Below are 16,805 nucleotides of genomic sequence, written 5' to 3' on the forward strand. Positions count from 1 at the left end.
ATACCTGCCTTGAATAGAGGGCCAAAGGACCCTGGAAGTTTGGGCCAAAAGCCATGGGGTGTGTGCCCTTTTAGGGCTGGACCAGCCACAAACTGGTCGGCCAGTCTGGTCAGCCAGTCTGTAACAGGCGGGTCGGTTTTTTGTCAGCCCCCTTGGGGCCTATAAAAGGAGAGGCCCTGGGCCTCATTTCATATCACTTGGTGCAGCAGTTCAAGGAGCAGAAGGAGCAGCAGATCAGCCACTTGTGGGTCTCTATCCAGAAGGTGACGAGAGCTGTAGAGCTGCAGACCTGGCTCAGAGTGCTGCCCACCTAGGCTGGTGCAAAGACAGCAAGGTGGAAGGGATCTGGACGGAAAGTCTACAGAAGCTCGAGGTGGAGCATGCGGACTCAAGTCTAGAGATAGCCAGCTGATAGGAGAAGGACCTTGTGGTAAGATCAGAGGACCACATCATTGGTGGGACTCTGGATCTGTCTCTTTTGTATTGTGTCCATAGTTGTGGACGGAAATATATATTTTGGTGGTTTCTCTATCTGGTTGGTTCATTGTCTATAGATGAGTCTGCACACCTATTGTATGCACATAAGTAAAGAAGTCTGTGATTCCACACTCACACCGCACACTGTGTGAGCTCCTGGGCATTACTATAAGTCTTCCGCTGCGTGTACCCTCTGTTGGGTATTTTCTAACAGATTGATGGCTATAGCAACAATTGCACTGAAGGTGTCCTTCACCCAACACTACCAGGGCTCACCTCTGTAGGAGGATGGCGATGATCCTGGCAATGGAACCACTGAAACCGGCCTTCGATAAACAAAAGGGCAGTGATCTTCTTCTACTCAGTCATAAACTTCATAAATAGCCACAATGCAAGCTTCAGTCACTTCAATCACTTAGCACAACTTAGAAACAAGCTTCAACAACAACAAAGGTGAGGCTAGAATGCCCCTGCTCAATAAAAATAGTACACAGTGCACCCACTAGCCCCAAATGCCTTGGCGCCCCTTACGGTATTTATTTAATGCTTCTGAATGGAAATGCTTTACAACAAGGGTTCAACCCTGCACTGTTCCTCTCTGCAAATCCTCTACTTGTCTTCAAGGCATCTAATCCAAGTGCACCACTAGAATTCCCACTGGCAAGGCATACTCAGGCATTCACTTCTGATCTGACATAACTTAGAGGCATTCAGGCATCCAAACCACTGGCAAACTGAGCTCAAGGCAGCCTCAAGGCTATCACATGCATCCACATTGTCCTTAGGCCTTTCACAAGATCACCCTTGCCTTTGGGTGCTTCCTAGAACCTGTTGGAGTCCTGAAAGGACTGCACACAACACGCATGCACTTCAAAAAGCTGCAAAGCAAGAAAGAACAAGGAAAAACAGAACCTGGACCAACTCCCGCTGTCTGTGGCAGAGGGGTGAGCTCCTTCCTCGCACCTATCCTCTGTCCAGGCTTCCCGCAGGGTGCAGGTGTCTTCCAGCAATCAGGAGAAGAGAGAAATGAAGGTAGAGAGTGGAGGGTGAACAAGAAAGAGCTGTGGAGGAAAGATGGTTCACAAATCTGTCCCGAAATGATTGCCTCCGGATCTGTGCCTGAGTCCTCCTAAGAGAGGGTGCCAAAAGCAGCAGGGAAAGTTCCTCCTGCAGCCTACACTGGTCCAAAACAGCTCCAGAAGCCACCACGCTGCCAAAAACATGTGCACAAAGGTCCAACACAACAAAAGACAACCCCGGAAACTTGCTGGAGGCAGCTGAACACGTCCGTCCGTACGTCCGTACAGTCCGTACGAAAATTTTCAGAAAGTTCAAAAATGACTTCTAGCACTTCTTAGAAGTGCGTACTAGCCTTGGAACAGTCAAAACAGATGAACAGTCAAAACATACTTTAAATGGCATAAAACGGCTGAAAACAGGCTTGAAACATCTCAAACAGCTCAAAAACTGCACAAGAACAACTGAAAACGTCCAACACCTCTGGGAGAGTGAGAGGAGAGAGATGGAAGGTGGGGGAAGGGCATGCATACACATGCATGACAAATGGCACCTCCTCCTTGCCATTTTCCCCTTCATTAAAGTCCTAACCTCCATACCAAGGACAACGTTGGTTGTCCTTGGGCCCAACTTTTAGACCCCTCTTTTGAAGCCTTTGCCTTGCCCCTAGGACCTAGTGGTTCACCCTTAGGAACTTCTAGGAAGTGTGCACTTCCTCTAGCCAGTCCCTCACAGCCAAACGATTACAACACTTAACCATGGTTAACCCCAGGTTAAGCGTAGGTTGAGTTACGAAGATACTTTACATCACTTTTCACATCCTCGTGATAGCAGAGATTGCCATGGTGAGCTCTATCATCATCTATTTGATCGCAACGTATGGGACAAATGATGCTTTTATGCATGGGTCATCAAATGGTTTCACACTTGAGGCATGTCCATTGATGACTCTTCCCCATACCAATATTGTCTAGATGCAGCATCTCTATGTCCGATATAGAAAGACATCCACCAAATTATCACAAAAGACCTATGACAAGTATACATTCATCTAACTTACACATCCCCAATACAACCTCATGCCACCAAAATGGCATTCTAAAGAGACAATTTTCATCACCTGACTAAGGATGCCTTTATTCAGATGTCTCCAGAACCATTTATCACACTTTGAATGGATAGCTATGGGCCAGCTCCGAATATAGCCCCATTGATTCCACATTGAGACAAGGTGAGAGGTTGAGGCCAGATGATTCCACTGCAAGCTGAGACTCAGCACCTTGTGTGATATACAAGAGGTTGCGCTTCTATTGAGATGCCCTATACAATATGTGATCCACAACAGATACCATTGTCTTCCCAAGTAAGGATTTGAGAACACCAGCCAATTCATTGACTATCCAGACTATCCATGCTCCACAATTTTCATATCTGAGATCAGGAGAAACAGATGGACACTCATGCGATCCACAGTAGATCAAGACCCCAAGCAGCAGAGGATTAAGAACCCCACACTATGGGGGTGACTGAGCAGTCACCACAGGGCAAGAGACCCAAGCCCGCACTTCATAGCTGCCAGACTAGGAGGACATCTACAGGACCAACAAGTAGGCACCTCATCTATGGTACTATGCTCGCGACACTTCCTCACGCTGCCCACACGTACATCCCACAGAACAGAGCAGAGGGCAACAGCCGCAGATCTCACAGACGCTGCAAAGGCACATGATTCTTGAAAAAAAAAAAAAAAAAAGATATCCCAATCCTGGCTCCTTAATCATGGGTACTTTATTCATGCAGGTTATTTCTATGGTCATTTACTCTCTGTTTTATTTTAATTCCATGCAAAAAAAATACACAATAGTTATTTATAGCACTCTGACCCTTGTTAAGAGAGTTGGGGGCATTTCACCTTTCAGACACAGCAAAAACAGGAGAGAATAAAAACGCCTCTGATTTTGGAAAATTTTAGGCTCTATAAATTCCACCATTCTGAGATTAACTTTCCCTACAACAAACAAAACTTTTCATGCTACAAGTCACAAAATCCTAAGTTGCCTCCTCTTATCACATCTAACCCATGATTCATAAATTGAGCAAAAGCAAGCAAGTTGCGTATCATGGATCTGTGTTGAATGGCCCAATCTTACAATAATGGTAACAGAGCCATCTGTCTCATTCATCATGATGTTTCCATACTGCAAATCATTGTGGCAAAAACCTGTTCTTTCTCTTGGTTTTGATAGTTTACTTTGAAGCTCTGATATTTCTTCCTTCATAGAATGCAAATGAAATTCTTCTTGACACATTGGCGAGCAAATCTCCAAAGCAGTACCAAGCCATAATCTGGGTCACAAGCATAAATCTGAAAAGTATAAAAAAAAACATTTTTGCACTACTAATAATTGTTCTAGGTCCATTTTCATAAATCATCCAGAAGCCAGCAAACAGAGTCAATGCATAAGCAGCCAAAATTAGGAGTAAAATTTATCTACCTAAGAACAGCACTGACCGTTGGAAAATTCAAAGTTAATAATCCATTCAAGGTTTTTACAAGATTCTTTGACACTGCATGGTTCAATCCAAAAAACAAAGCTCTAAATATGGACTTCTCTACATGCAAAAGTAGAATTCTAGCACCCTTAAGCGAACTGGAAAGGGAACATAAAAAGGACCCATTGAAGTTTCTCTCCGAACATATAATTTAAATTAAATCTCTTATTATCTCAGAGATAAATGTTATAAGCCTCGCATAAAAAACTTGCGACTTGTGGCTATGTGAGACACAGGAGCACATGCCAGTGACATGTCCAGATACTATGAGATCAGAGGCCAATAACGATGCTTTTTGGACCAGAAAATTCTAGATGTGAGCTTGAACATGGACGACCCAAAAGAGTCGTTCACTGCTCAAAATTTGGGTGAACAACAAACCTAGAAGTTGATTCACCTACATCAGCCTCTACCTGCGAGCTGCACCAGCTCTCCCCCCCCTGCGCCACCCATGTTAGCTTCAGGACCCCACGCGACCTTGAAAAGGGCACTGTGAGCCAGCGACCCAGTAGTAACAATGGTAGGTGCTTCCACTTCACCAACTGGATCAGTTTATTGTTGACCCTGTTGCCCCCCATGCACAAGCATCACGACCCTGACCCCCCTGTGGAGGTGTAGCTGGCGCAATCTGATCGGGATGGCTTTATCACATGTGAGATAATCCCATAAATTTTTGGCAACCAAGAGATTCCGCACCATAAAACTCCAAAGAGAATAGTTGGTGACATCCAACCTATCCTCTTGGGCAAGCATCTGAAAGACATCATTCGGATTTTCCTGTGCCATTTGAGCGAACTAAAAGACGCAAAGAAATCTCAGCAAAGTTCACGTGCTGTGAACACTCTGCTCAAGTAAGAGAAATCAAGACCAAAGCCTATACTAGGCTTAAGGATGGACCTCAAATCTACCAGAAAAGTCCCGTGCTACTGCAATCTTAGAATTCTCTCTCAAAAATCAAGCCAATGCTTGGCTCAACAAGGCATAAACCAATAGCATAAAACCAACAATCACCTCTATTCAAAAACCAAACAACCAATTACAAAGCCCATTGTCCTCTCACAGATGTAAACGCGTGACAGGTGAAGAGCGGCCCGATGTGTAATGAAGTAAGGGTAGGTTGGTTGTATGGTTCAACCAATAGTGCAGGATTTGGGGCCAAAAATAGTGACTATACACAATGAGCCACCAACAGACTGAGAAATTGCTCTCAACACAATAGAAATTCCCCCAAATGCTGATCTTTATCACTATTTTGCATAAACCAGCAAGTACCACAACCAAATGAACAGTAAATGCACCCACAAGTGCGAAATATGGACTGTCCTTGCACAAAACCACCCGAAACAGGTTCAAAACAGCAAGGAGAAGTCTCTAGAAGCCCAAAACAGTTCTGAAAGCAATGGAAGAGCCTCAAAACAGCAAAAAAATCTTAAAAAACACCTCAAAATGTGCGCCCCCAGCCCTCGAAATGTAGGCGCCTAGTGCAAAAACTGCTGCTGCGACTGAAAAACAGTGGGAAAACCCACAAAAAACAGACCGACCCTTCAAAACAGCTTCAAAGTTGCACAAAATAGGTCGCCTAGCTGGAAACGTGCTCCAGATGAGAGGCGACTGCTCCAACAGCCTAAAAACAGATCAAAACAGCAGAAAAAGATAGCAGCCAGGTCCAAAACAGCCTCCAGATCAACTAACTTGAACTAGAATGCAGCCACCCTGCTTCCTAGTGGTTGCAAACTAAGCGCCCCCCTCCAGAAGTGCCCAAATGCTGGCTGAATTAAAAAACGACCTGTCGGCTGAAAGTTTTCGCTACAAATGTGAAGTTCTTTGCGACAGAATTGAAGCCAGTAGGCGTGGGAGGCGTGGTGTGGGAGCGAGTGGGAACCTACTCCAATACCAAATGTTGGAAATGGAAGCGAGAAAATGCGAGAGAATGGAGCAGAAGCAAAACAAGAAAGAAAGGAAAAAGGTTTATTAAAAAAGTCTTTGAAAGACCAAAGGGTTCATGAGACTGAGAGAAACCCTGATACAATGAGTTGATAAGTAAGCATCAACACCCAAGGCAAATACAGCATTATCATAGTAACAACAAACGTTATTACATTGGCCATTACCTAAGAGATTAATATTTCTAAGAGGAGAAAGGTGCTATTACGTTTGTGCTCTACTCTTTTCACTCTCTCTCTCACAAAGACTTCCACCTAGGTTGAGATTCCGCTTTACTTGAGTAAAGAACATGTGTTGTGTGCGCATGCAATCAGATTTGGCTATTTCTGATTCATGTTCTCTTCTAACTTCTTTAGAATTCATGTACCTTGGATTTGGTCATTTGTGAATTGTGAATCCTTGCATGTTCACTTTCAAAAATTTATAGTTTAATATTAATTGTTTATTTGCCGCCGCTGCTTTGCAGCAGCTTATAAAAGGCAATATGTGTTGGAAAGGTCACCTCCCCATCTGTAAGCCCCCAAATGAGGAGAGCGTGGGGGAGGGAGACCTAGGGCAGGATGTGCCCAAAGAGAGATTACCTAGATGTGTGGATCTGGGACAGATCTGGAGCATTCATGGTTGGTGGGGTATCCCAAGGATGAAAGGCTGCATCAGGAGCAGCTCATGTGCAGGAAGATGGCGGGGACACAGTGTCTTGGATCAGGCCTGGCATGAGGCACTCAGTGGACTGCAGGAGGACCCTATGAAAGGCGCGCTGACATCAGCATGTGTACGGAGCAGGGTAAAAAGCTGTACGGATCTGTACGGGCTGCTGCAGGGCAGTGTAACGAAGAGGTACGGCCAGGACAAGGAGCCGGCAAAAGGCTGCAGCAAGGCGCAGTATAGTGGGGGTCTATGGGCAGGTCTATGGCCTGCAAGCAGGGCTGGCAGGTGGCAGGACAGCAGCAGCAAAGGGGCTGGACCCTGCATGGAACAAAGGGCCAGCAAAGGGCCCTAAATAGGGCTGGATAGGCAGCCAACCAGCCAACCAACTGGTCGGTTGGTTAGGGCTGCTACAGACCAGCCAGTCGGCCCATTTAGGGCTGGCTGGTCGGTTGGTTCAAGGGGGCCTTGAGCCCTATAAAAGGAGAGGCCTCATGCCTCATTTCATATCCAGCATAGCCAGCAGTTCCAGGGCAGAAAGGAGCAGCAGGGAGCCAACTGTCTGGGCCTATCTACAGGAGGTGAGAGAGTGCAACAAGTGCTGCAGACTTAGCCAGGAAGAGGCTGGACCTTGGCTGTCTTCTAGGGCAGCAAGGTGCTGAGATCATCATCTTCTGGAGCAGCCATTCACAAGCAGGTTGGAGCAGCGGAACAGTTATCTTGGAGCCTACATTCACGAGGACCAAGGGGACCTGTGTGCTGCAGACAAAGCTTGGCAGGGGCTGCCCACCTAGGCTGATTCACAGGCAGTAAGGTGGAGAAGAACACACTGGACGGAAAGTCTACAGACGCTCGAGGTGGAGCACGCGGACTCAAGTCTAGAGATAGCCAGCAGATAGGAGAAGGACCTTGTGGTAAGATCAGAGGACCACATCATTGGTGGGACTCTGGATCTGTCTCTTTTGTATTGTGTCCATAGTTGTGGACGGAAATATATATTTTGGTGGTTTCTCTATCTAGTTGGTTCATTGTCTATTGATGAGTCTGCACACCTATTGTATGCACATAAGTAAAGAAGTTTGTGATTCCACATCCCACACGCACACTGTGTGAGCTCCTGGGCATTACTATAAGTCTTCCGCTGTGTGTACCCTCTGTTGGGTCATTTCTAACAATATGAACCCTAGAGAGGGAGCACAAAGCTTTGATGCTCCTAGACCTTCTGCACCACCTCACGTGCAGGTTGTCGAGATCGATGCTCAAGTTCTCTAGGATCTATTTCCACAGATTGGGCACACCATTGTTCAAGGAAAGTACACCGATAGCTTTTGAGAGTAAAAAGATAATATAAGTGGTCAATGTATGAAAAAGAGCCGTACTGCAACAAAACCGGTTCCCTTATCCTAGTTACACAGTCCTAAGCTAGTCCTCAAGCCCTAGGATAGAAATGAGGATTTATGAACATAAAGACTTGCCTAGGCTAGACCCATTCCACTTAGAAGCAGGGAGTACAATGTTGGAGCCGAAAGTACAATGCTGAAATGATTAGGGAAGTACCTTTTAGAATTGGAGAGAGAGAGGGGGGGCGGGGGCGGGGGCGGGGCTGGACTTACAACACAACATGTGAGGGGCTTCACAAGCATAGGAAAGGTTAATGAATTCAACTGGAGCTAGCAGCTCTTTCTTATGAATCCAATTTAGCACTATAATAAGCTGAGTACAATGAGGCAGCCATGCATTTTATAGGAATTACGACTAGGCTATTTTTCAATTTTGCTTATGGGATGATACCCCAAAACCGCCACATGGCATCATTCTAGCAACGTAAAGTACAAAGTACAAAGTATTGCACATAGGATTTATTCCCAAGTACATGGTCCCTGAAACCAATTATTCTCTCTGGAATGTACTTAATTTGTCCCTCCTTGGGAGGTAACCCCTCTAAGTGCTTGGAAGGTTGCTGGAGCATTAGCAAAGCCGAATGCCATCACTTTGAACTAATATTGACCACGTTTCGTTATGAAGGCTGTTTTTGGCTCTCATCCTCCTTTATGCTTATTTGATGATAGCCTGACCTTATGTCTATCTTTGTGAAGTACTTAGCTCCTCTCAGCTCACCCAATAAATCATCAATTCCAAGAAAACGAAATCTTCTCTTCACAGTCATTTTATTCAAGTACTTATTGTTAGAATTATTACCATAATTCTAGGCAGTGACCAATGTAATCCATAAGTGAGTAAGGGGCACTTTTCCTTCACTAGAGGTTTTTCCCCCTAACCACAGTTAGTGGGTTAGTGTGGTTTTGTCACTTGGACAAAAACACCTCCACACTACTTTGTATCTCATCCTATCTATTGCATCTTCAACGTTTGCTCTTCGGCTCTTGTCTCTCTGCTTGTCTGCCTCCCTCTTCTTCTCACATTTGGTATTAGAGCAGGACTAGCTCTCGGACCTAGAGCCCAGCTTCAGCCCGCACCCCACGCCTCGCCATTCATCGTGCATCCTACTCGCCATTTGCCCGTACGACTATACGGAATTCTTGTCAACGCCCGTACAGATCTCGCAGCTCGAGGCTCGAAGTTCCCGCCTAAACACTGCTCCACACGTGCGTCGTCTATCTGCTTGTCCGTACAGTTTGCAGTCCGTACAACAGCACAGATAACCGTACAGGTTGTTGTCCATACACTGCACCCATTAACCATACACTGCGCTCATCGTCCATACAAAGTCATGCGCTCATCGTCTGTACAGGTTTCGTTCTATTCAACCGTACATCATCGTATGAGGACCTCAGCGCCATACAATCCGCCTGCCCATCCGTACGTTGGCAGATTGCTTGTATGTCCATATACTTCTCTCCGTGCACTGCTTTTGTAGGAGAATTGCAATTTTGGTCAAGATTTGAGACTTTTTGAAAATTTGCCCACTTTGATTGCAATTTCCCTATAGAAATTGGGGCTTTTGCAAACAATTGCAAAATTTGGGGGTTTCAAACAATTTTGCCCTCTTTTAGTTGCAATTTCTTGCAAAAATTTGGGGCTTTTGCATTTAGGATGCAATTTGGCAGTGGACAGACAATTTGGGAGTTTTGCAGGCAATTTTGGACTCAAATTGAGTCACATTGCAGACATTTGCCATTTTTTGCAGACAAATTTGGCAGATTTTGGGGATTTGCAGAGCATTCTAGTGCATTTTAGATGCAATTTGGCAGTGGACAGACAATGTGGGAGTTTTGCAGACAGATTTGGCAGATTTTTTTGCAAACTTTGGTTGTGCATGTTTGATCAAAGGAAGGGATTTCACTTATCAGATTTGCTGCATTTTTGTTTTATCTGGCAGATATGGCTCAAAACAACCCCAATGAGGTTTTTTATGTCCTCACACAAGAGGATAAGTTGGATGGCACCAACTACTCCCTATGGAGCTTTATCTTAGTTGGCAAACATCTATGGGATTATGTCAATGGAGATGAAACAAGGCCAGAGACTGTGGTTGCACCTACCACTCCTCCTCAACAAGGTGGAGGAAGGGGTAGAGGTCAAGCACAAGGTGCAGGACAAGTGTTAGGTGCAGCAATTGCTGCTTTGGTGCCTCCCACACAGGAACAGAAAAGGTGGGATTCACGTGATGCACAAGCTCTTTCAGTTATTTCTCTTTCTGTCAAAAGGTTTATCATTCCACCTTCGGTCATGCAAGACCTCAAAGGCAGCTTGGGATATTTTAGAGAGCATGTTTGCAGCCAGAAATGATGCTCGGGTCTCTTTCCTGAAGAGAGAGCTCTCTCACACATGTTGGAAAGGTCACCTCCCCATCTGTAAGCCCCCAAATGAGGAGAGCGTGGGGGAGGGAGACCTAGGGCAGGATGTGCCCAAGAGAGAAGAAAGAGAGGGGGCTGCCACATGGGCAGCACCTCACAGGAATGCGACCTACAGATGGCGTCAGCATGGCGAGGGTAGTGGGCAGGTGAAGGGCCTGCAACAGACCCTGATGATGGCGCGGTACAGGTAGTTCAGGACAGCAGGACCTGTACGGACAGGTACAGCCCCTATACAGCAGCATGGCAGGTGTCTACAGGCAGGGACACGACCTGCAAGCAGAGCTGGCACATGGCGCAGCATAGCAGGAGCAGAGGCATGCCTTGTGGGCAGGATTGCGACCTGCAGAAGGGCCTGGAAAAGGGCCGGACCTATGGGCCTGGCCCTGCACTGGAAGGGGCCAGCAAAGGGCCCTTATATAGGGCTGGTTGGGCTGAGCCAACCAGGTCGGTTGGGCCAGCCAACCTAGTCTGTCCAGTCGGCCCAGTCAGGGCAGACTGGTCAGTATTTTTGCCAGGCCTTAGGGCCTGTAAAAGGAGAGGCTCAGGCCTCATTTCATCATCCAGCAGAGCAGCTTTGGAGGAGCAGACAGGAGCAGCAGATAGGGCTTCCTTGGGCCTTTTCCCAGGAGGTGAAGGAGACCTAAAGAGTGCTGCAGACTTAGCTCCAGGGAGAGGCTGAACCTAGACTGTCTTCTAGGGCAGAAGGTTGCTGAGATCATCATCTTCTGGAGCAGCCATTCACAAGCAGGTTGGAGCAGTGGAACAGGGATCTGTGTGCTGCAGACAAAGCTTGGCAGGGGCTGCCCACCTAGGCTGATTCATAGGCAGTAAGGTGGAGAAGAACACACTAGACGGAAAGTCTACAGACGCTCGAGGTGGAGCACATGGGCTCGTGTCTAGAGATAGCCAGCTGATAGGAGGAGGACCTTGTGGTAAGATCAGAGGACCACACCATTGGTAGGACTCTGGATCTATCTCTCTTGTATTGTGTCCATAGTTTTGGACGGAAATATATATTTTGGTGGTTTCTCTATCTGGCTGGTTCATTGTCTATTGATGAGTCTGCACATCTATGTGACGCACATTAACTAAAGAAGTTTGTGATTCCACACCCACACCGCACACTGTGTGAGCTCCTGGGCATTACTATAAGTCTTCCGCTGCGTGTACCCTCTGTTGGGTATTTTCTAACATGGTATCAGAGCCCAAGCAGGAGGCCCATAGGTGTGGGAGCCTGAAGGCAGGGACCTTGCTGAAGGACGACCCTGATTCAGAAGCTCTTGGGAATCGACTTCCACGACTGGAGGATTGTGCCCTTGCGAGAAGGAGGGTGACTCAGGTTCAGCCAGGTGCGTTTAAAGTTCGCAGTCCAGGTTATCTGGAGATGTACTTTTGTTGCAGACCTTGCCAAAGGAAGGACGGGTTGAAACAGACCCTCTGAGCATGGTGCCTGGAAGACTCCAGGTTGTTCACTCATTATGAGGGGGACGACTAGAAGATCGTGGAGGCTGGGTTGCTCGAGTTCGAAGGCAGGAATGTGACAGAAAGGGGTGGTGCCTGGAGGTGCTAGCAAAGATGGACCTGTGTACCAGGATGGTGTGCAGAAGCGGAACCCGACCTGGTGGAGCAGGAGCCACTGGATGAAAAGCCAGGAAAAGATTTCGACATCGAAAAGTTCCAGAGGACTATGACCAGGGAGTTACTGGAGCATCTTCATCGACGTGTGGGGGCATTCGGTTTGGATGTGTTGGTGAGAGGGGGTGTTGGAAAGGTCACCTCCCCATCTGTAAGCCCCCAAATGAGGAGAGCGTGGGGGAGGGAGACCTAGGGCAGGATGTGCCCAAGAGAGAAGAAAGAGAGGGGGCTGCCACATGGGCAGCACCTCACAGAAATGCGACCTACAAATGGCGTCAGCATGGCGAGGGTAGTGGGCAGGTGAAGGGCTTGCAACAGACCCTGATGATGGCGCGGTACAGGCAGGTCAGGACAGCAGGACCTGTACGGACAGGTACAGCCCCTATACAACAACATGGCAGGTGTCTACAGGCAGGGACACGCGGTGGCAAGAGTTCTTCTCAATGTATGATTTTCAAGTGGAATGGAAAAAAGGCAGTACCAACACGGTCCCAGATATGCTTTCCAGAGAAGGTGCTCCGTATTGGGCCCAACATCCCACTAACTATTGTGCGCCACTCTAACATTAATGTACGGTGATTAGACACTGTCTGGTATATACCAGATAAGACCTTCACCTCTTTTTGTAAACCACTAGCGCTCCTAGTTTTGTAGCAAAACCACCGGCTAGCCCACAACAAAGTAAGCAAGTACTGGTATTACTCTCGCCTCAATTGTATATAAGGACCCAAGTCCTTCATTCCAAGGCAGAGTCTGCCTCGAATTCTCTTGTATAAGTTTTCTTTCTCTCCGGAATATAGCAAGCTTGCTTCAAGCTCTGAGTCTCTTAGTTTTCTAGTTTCCTTCATGTTATCTCTTGCATCTGCTCTCACTCGTCCAGGCTCTCCTCTCCGGATCGTGTACTCTGTTATGTTCGCCCCGTCTCGCCTGTCTTCCTCTTGTGGCTCTCGCCGTGTTACTCCCTACCCTCGCTATCTTCTCCTTCTCGTTGTGTCTTCCCCTGAGTTTCATTTCTCTATCCCTCTTGCTCTCGTAATTGGTTCCCAATTCGTGTATGAAATCTGAGTAGCACTGCGCTCGGGAAGTTCTGCTCTTTTGGTATCAGAGCCTTGTGTCTGTTGTGTGTGCGTTCTTTCGAAGAGTGTCTGGGACCCTGTCGCTGCCGCTCCCCCCTAGGCCAAGAGGTGCCGTCCGTGGTTGAGCATTAGCGTGACGTCTGAAGCCACACGCAGTCCTTTGTTCTGTTATCCTGATGGCAAAACTTATCCGTGCTATTTCTGCTCGGTTTTCCTCGCCTCGTTCCGCCTCCACTTCCACTGAACTCTCAGATTCCAAGCACTCTTGGAATCTTCCGTTGATCGATCCGGAAGATGTATATAAGTTTTCCATGTTTCAGTACATAGCCTTGAGACATATCAAGGTTTCCGAAGTATGTATAAATATTGCCGATGAAGGCAATACGGGAGTTTATCTCCCCCTTTTCTCCCAGTCCGAGATTGATACGTTCACCCGGTCTGGTTATCAATACATCCATTATGGTTGTTTTGTTTTGGCTATTGAGCCGCTCTTCAGGTCTGGCGTCAACGCCACCTGTATGGTTAGCCTCGTCGACACCCGCCATCTGTCGATAAAAGCCGCCCGAATTGGGTTAGTCCATGGTTCCTTGAATAAGGAACCTGTATATACGGTCGTCTACCCCAACTTCAAAATGTCCCTGGCTGATCCCCATTTGTCCACAGCCCTTCGTTTGTACGTCCATGTTAAAGGGCTCCAGATGAAACCCAAGTCTGAACACTGTGCGATTCATGTCCGCAGTATCAATTACTTGGTTTCCACCATCAACCCGATCCCGCGCAACATTCATTCTCCCGATGAATGTGTCATGTATGGTGCCACCAATGGTGAAGTTACGCGGTTCAAGTTTGATACTGTTCCCATGCCTCTCGAATGGGATATGGACTACCAGCAGGTAGTCAATGAAGTAGATGCCATCGAAGCACCCTACCAGATCGAAGATACGCCTACGCGAGCTCTCATCCGGCGCCGTTCCGGCGCTCATTCGAAAAAGGTCATGCGCCTGGCTTTTCCTGCTTCTTCGCATCTCTCTATCAGTAGCACTCCCCCGTCTGATACATCCAGTCTCCCGGAAAGTTCTGCTCGCCTTGATGCTGTTCGTGACTGGGTTACTACTAGTGTTGCTTCCCACTATCCTGGTGATGCTAGTCTCCCCTATCGCAAGGAGACCGCTGTAAACCATTTGCCTCGCTCCCACTCCAATTTTGAGGCCATCACCAACAGCAAGGTACCCCTCATGATGTTCCAACCCACAGAGTGGCCCTCCACTTGTGGATACCAAGAGGTACCTGATGATGACAGTAAGCTTATCTTCTCTCCTTTTGCTGTTATCGATTCGACTCTTCCTATCAGTCAACTTCCCGTCGAACAACATCAACTGAACTGGGCCAATGCACATAATATCCAAGTACAGTCCAGTCTGGATGAGTGTAGATTAGCTCTATATAATTTGCAGCTCGCACTGGCCGAACTCGACAAAAAGATCACTACTGCGTTGGCTGCTCCTATCTCTCCTTCTTCTCCCATGACATATACCTTTCCACCTTCTTCTATCGCTCCTCCTCTGCAATATAACTTCTCTCCCACACTTATGCTCCCCTCTGTTTCTTATCTCCAAGACTGTCAAGAAACTGATCAGCTTCCTTATGATGCCGCCCGCGCTGCTGAATGGCTGGATCCCAGCCATCCCATTATCTGTGCCTTCCAGTGGACGGACAATGATCAGTCCGATGTCACAGCTATTCGGCCTCCCCTTGGAGGCGTTATTCCCCTTAATCCTGATCTTTTCTTTCCTTTGCTTCCTCATCCTGTCCCCGGACCAGTCGGACAAGATCCTCCAGATGATCATTCTTCTGATTCTGATCCTGATGAGCCTTCTCTGCTTTCTCCTCCAACCTCTCCTGTGCATATGCCTCCTCCTCTTCCTCAGTCCTGTCCTTTTCCTGCCTTTATGAATGATGGAGGAATCAAACAAGAAGACACTCAACCCATGCAACAGGATGTCCGTTCTCGACAAAGTCTTTTTCCTTCTGCTCCTGGTGCTCACGGGTTACGCGGAGAATTGCTGATCCCTGAATATACCGATGATACTCTCAATGAAGCTGGTGAATTGCGCGTTCGTCTCCAACATAAGTCCTTCCCTGGCTATGTACTTAATCTTGACGGTGCCTCTCCTCAAGCAATCAAGGACATCCTAAAGATTTTCTATGGTCATATGATGTCCTTAGTCTCTGTGTACAAGTGGACTTCGCGTGATGCTGCTGTAGAAACCACTAAAGGTTTCACAGGTATTCTGGCCAATTGGTGGGAGTTCTTGTCAGATGAATCCAAGGAACACATCTTCAACAGTCATGATTCCAGCCAACAGCCGAATGCTCCTGATGCACTTATTGCTGCAATCTCAAATCAGTTCCTGCCCACATTTACAGATGATCGAGCTCAGGCTTCCAATGAAGTCTTCGCCCTAAAGCTCTGTGATCTCTTTCAGTTGGCACAGTACAATGCCCATGCTCAGCAACTGGTTTATCGTGCAGGCATTTTTGCTGATGTCTCTGCCAAGCGCCATTATTTGTTTAGTCTGCCCCATAAGCTTGGCGAGGCAGTCAACTCCCTCATTGACAGTCAGACTAAAATTATCAATATTGATAATCAGCCAACCGAGGTACATAAAACTGTGGCTGACTTTACTTTTGCCAATCTCTTCCAACTTGTTCAAGTATATATACGGAAGCAATGTACAGAATATACGCTCAAGAACAAGATTAAAGAGATTAGTTTGGTCTCGCTTGCCATTTGCCAACAGTTTGTCGGGCATCATGATTTCTGTCCACCCGACCATGCCAGACAGTTTACCCCGTCATCTTCTCGGTGTCATCGAGCCTCCTCGGCAAGAAAGCCTCAATGCTCCTGTGGTGGTTCTTCGAGTTTTCCGCGACTCCGCAAAATCCATTGGCGCAACCGCTACCAACGCCGCCCTCAACGCTTTCTTCGTAAACGCCGCTTCCCTAATAAATCTTCTGGCTGCTTCATCTGTGGCAAAAAGGGGCACTATGCTAAGGATTGCCCGCAACAACCTAAATCAGCGCAGCAGAAACAACTCAAGGGTTTCTTCACCATGATCAATGATCCTGACCAGTGGGAAGTCGTCTCACACGGAGTCACTGATGAATCCTTATTCGAATGTTCTGAATCAGATACTCCAGATTGTTTCACCTGCCAGCTCGCTCTTCCCCACACGCCAAATTCCAAGGTCAGTTTGTTTATGAATAACACCAATTTCATTGATCTTGAGCTCCCTTCGAGTTCGGAGTCAGAATTCGGTTCTGAGGGACCCCTTGATATATCTGATTTCCCTCTGCCTCCTTCTTCTCCTCCTCTACGCCCTTCTCGCCCAACTCCTTCGCCCCTTAGTTTTCCTTTTCCTCCTCCTTTTATTCCTCCTCCTTCCACTACGCTGCAGTACCATGGCCCCTCTGCTTTTCAGCCCCCACATACGGTCCATGAGCCCTCTAGATCTCGATATCTTCCTCCTCCTTTTACCCAGGTACCTGTACAGTCCTTGGCTACACCCTCGTCTCACTCTCCTTGTACAGCCCAATTCCAAAATCTCCAGGAGAACATCACTCTGCTCAAAACTCAAAC

At 47.2% G+C, this 16,805-nt stretch overlaps 1 protein-coding gene across 2 annotated transcripts in view; it reads right to left on the reverse strand.

Moving 5' to 3' along the window:
- LOC147904827 (putative choline kinase 2) overlaps positions 1-16,805 on the reverse strand; it is a 69,308-nt gene that overhangs the window by 34,033 nt on the left and 18,470 nt on the right. For both annotated transcript variants that reach the window (XM_087395680.1, XM_087395688.1), the window contains exon 3: positions 3,645-3,840. In XM_087395680.1, coding sequence (XP_087251806.1) covers positions 3,645-3,840 — 196 coding nt within the window. The remainder of the gene's footprint in view (positions 1-3,644; positions 3,841-16,805) is intronic.

Source organism: Dipteris shenzhenensis, chromosome 2 (genome assembly GCF_047967505.1).
Source record: "Dipteris shenzhenensis isolate YYH24624 ecotype China chromosome 2, Dip_SZ_1.0, whole genome shotgun sequence".
In the NCBI taxonomy this organism is placed as follows: Eukaryota; Viridiplantae; Streptophyta; class Polypodiopsida; order Gleicheniales; family Dipteridaceae; genus Dipteris; species Dipteris shenzhenensis.